Source organism: Gavialis gangeticus, unplaced genomic scaffold (genome assembly GCF_001723915.1).
Source record: "Gavialis gangeticus isolate Ggan-Ray unplaced genomic scaffold, GavGan_comp1, whole genome shotgun sequence".
Lineage (NCBI taxonomy): Eukaryota > Metazoa > Chordata > Crocodylia > Gavialidae > Gavialis > Gavialis gangeticus.
Window position 1 is genome coordinate 26,146,817 of NW_017728993.1, and position 355 is coordinate 26,147,171.

General features: G+C 65.4%; 1 protein-coding gene across 1 annotated transcript in view; it reads left to right on the forward strand.

The window, feature by feature from the left end:
• PTCH2 (patched 2) overlaps positions 1-355 on the forward strand; it is a 14,463-nt gene that overhangs the window by 3,674 nt on the left and 10,434 nt on the right. Inside the window, 1 exon segment of the mRNA XM_019528318.1 lies at positions 45-314. Coding sequence (XP_019383863.1) covers positions 45-314 — 270 coding nt within the window.

Here is a 355-nt window from a genome sequence, read left to right on the forward strand (position 1 = left end):
ACGGGGGGACTCTTCCCGCAATCCTTTGCTCTATGGCATGGCAGTGGGCACTTGGCGTGGTAGCTCAACAGGATGGGAGGCGGGCTGTCTCCTATGCTAAGCAGCGTGGGCTTAGGGCAGCGCTTGGATGGGTGACTGGTGGGAGGGGTGCATGCCTGGCCCCGGTGCTGGGCACCCCCTTGGGGGCCACATTTTGGGTGCTGAATCCTGGGTCCTGGCAGGTGCTGCCCTTCCTGGCGCTGGGCATCGGTGTGGATGACATGTTCCTGCTGGCGCATGCCTTCCCCAAGGCCGGTCCCCACGTCCCCTTCAAGGTGAGGCCCCCGTGCTGGGGGGTGGGAAGGGGTGAGCTGCT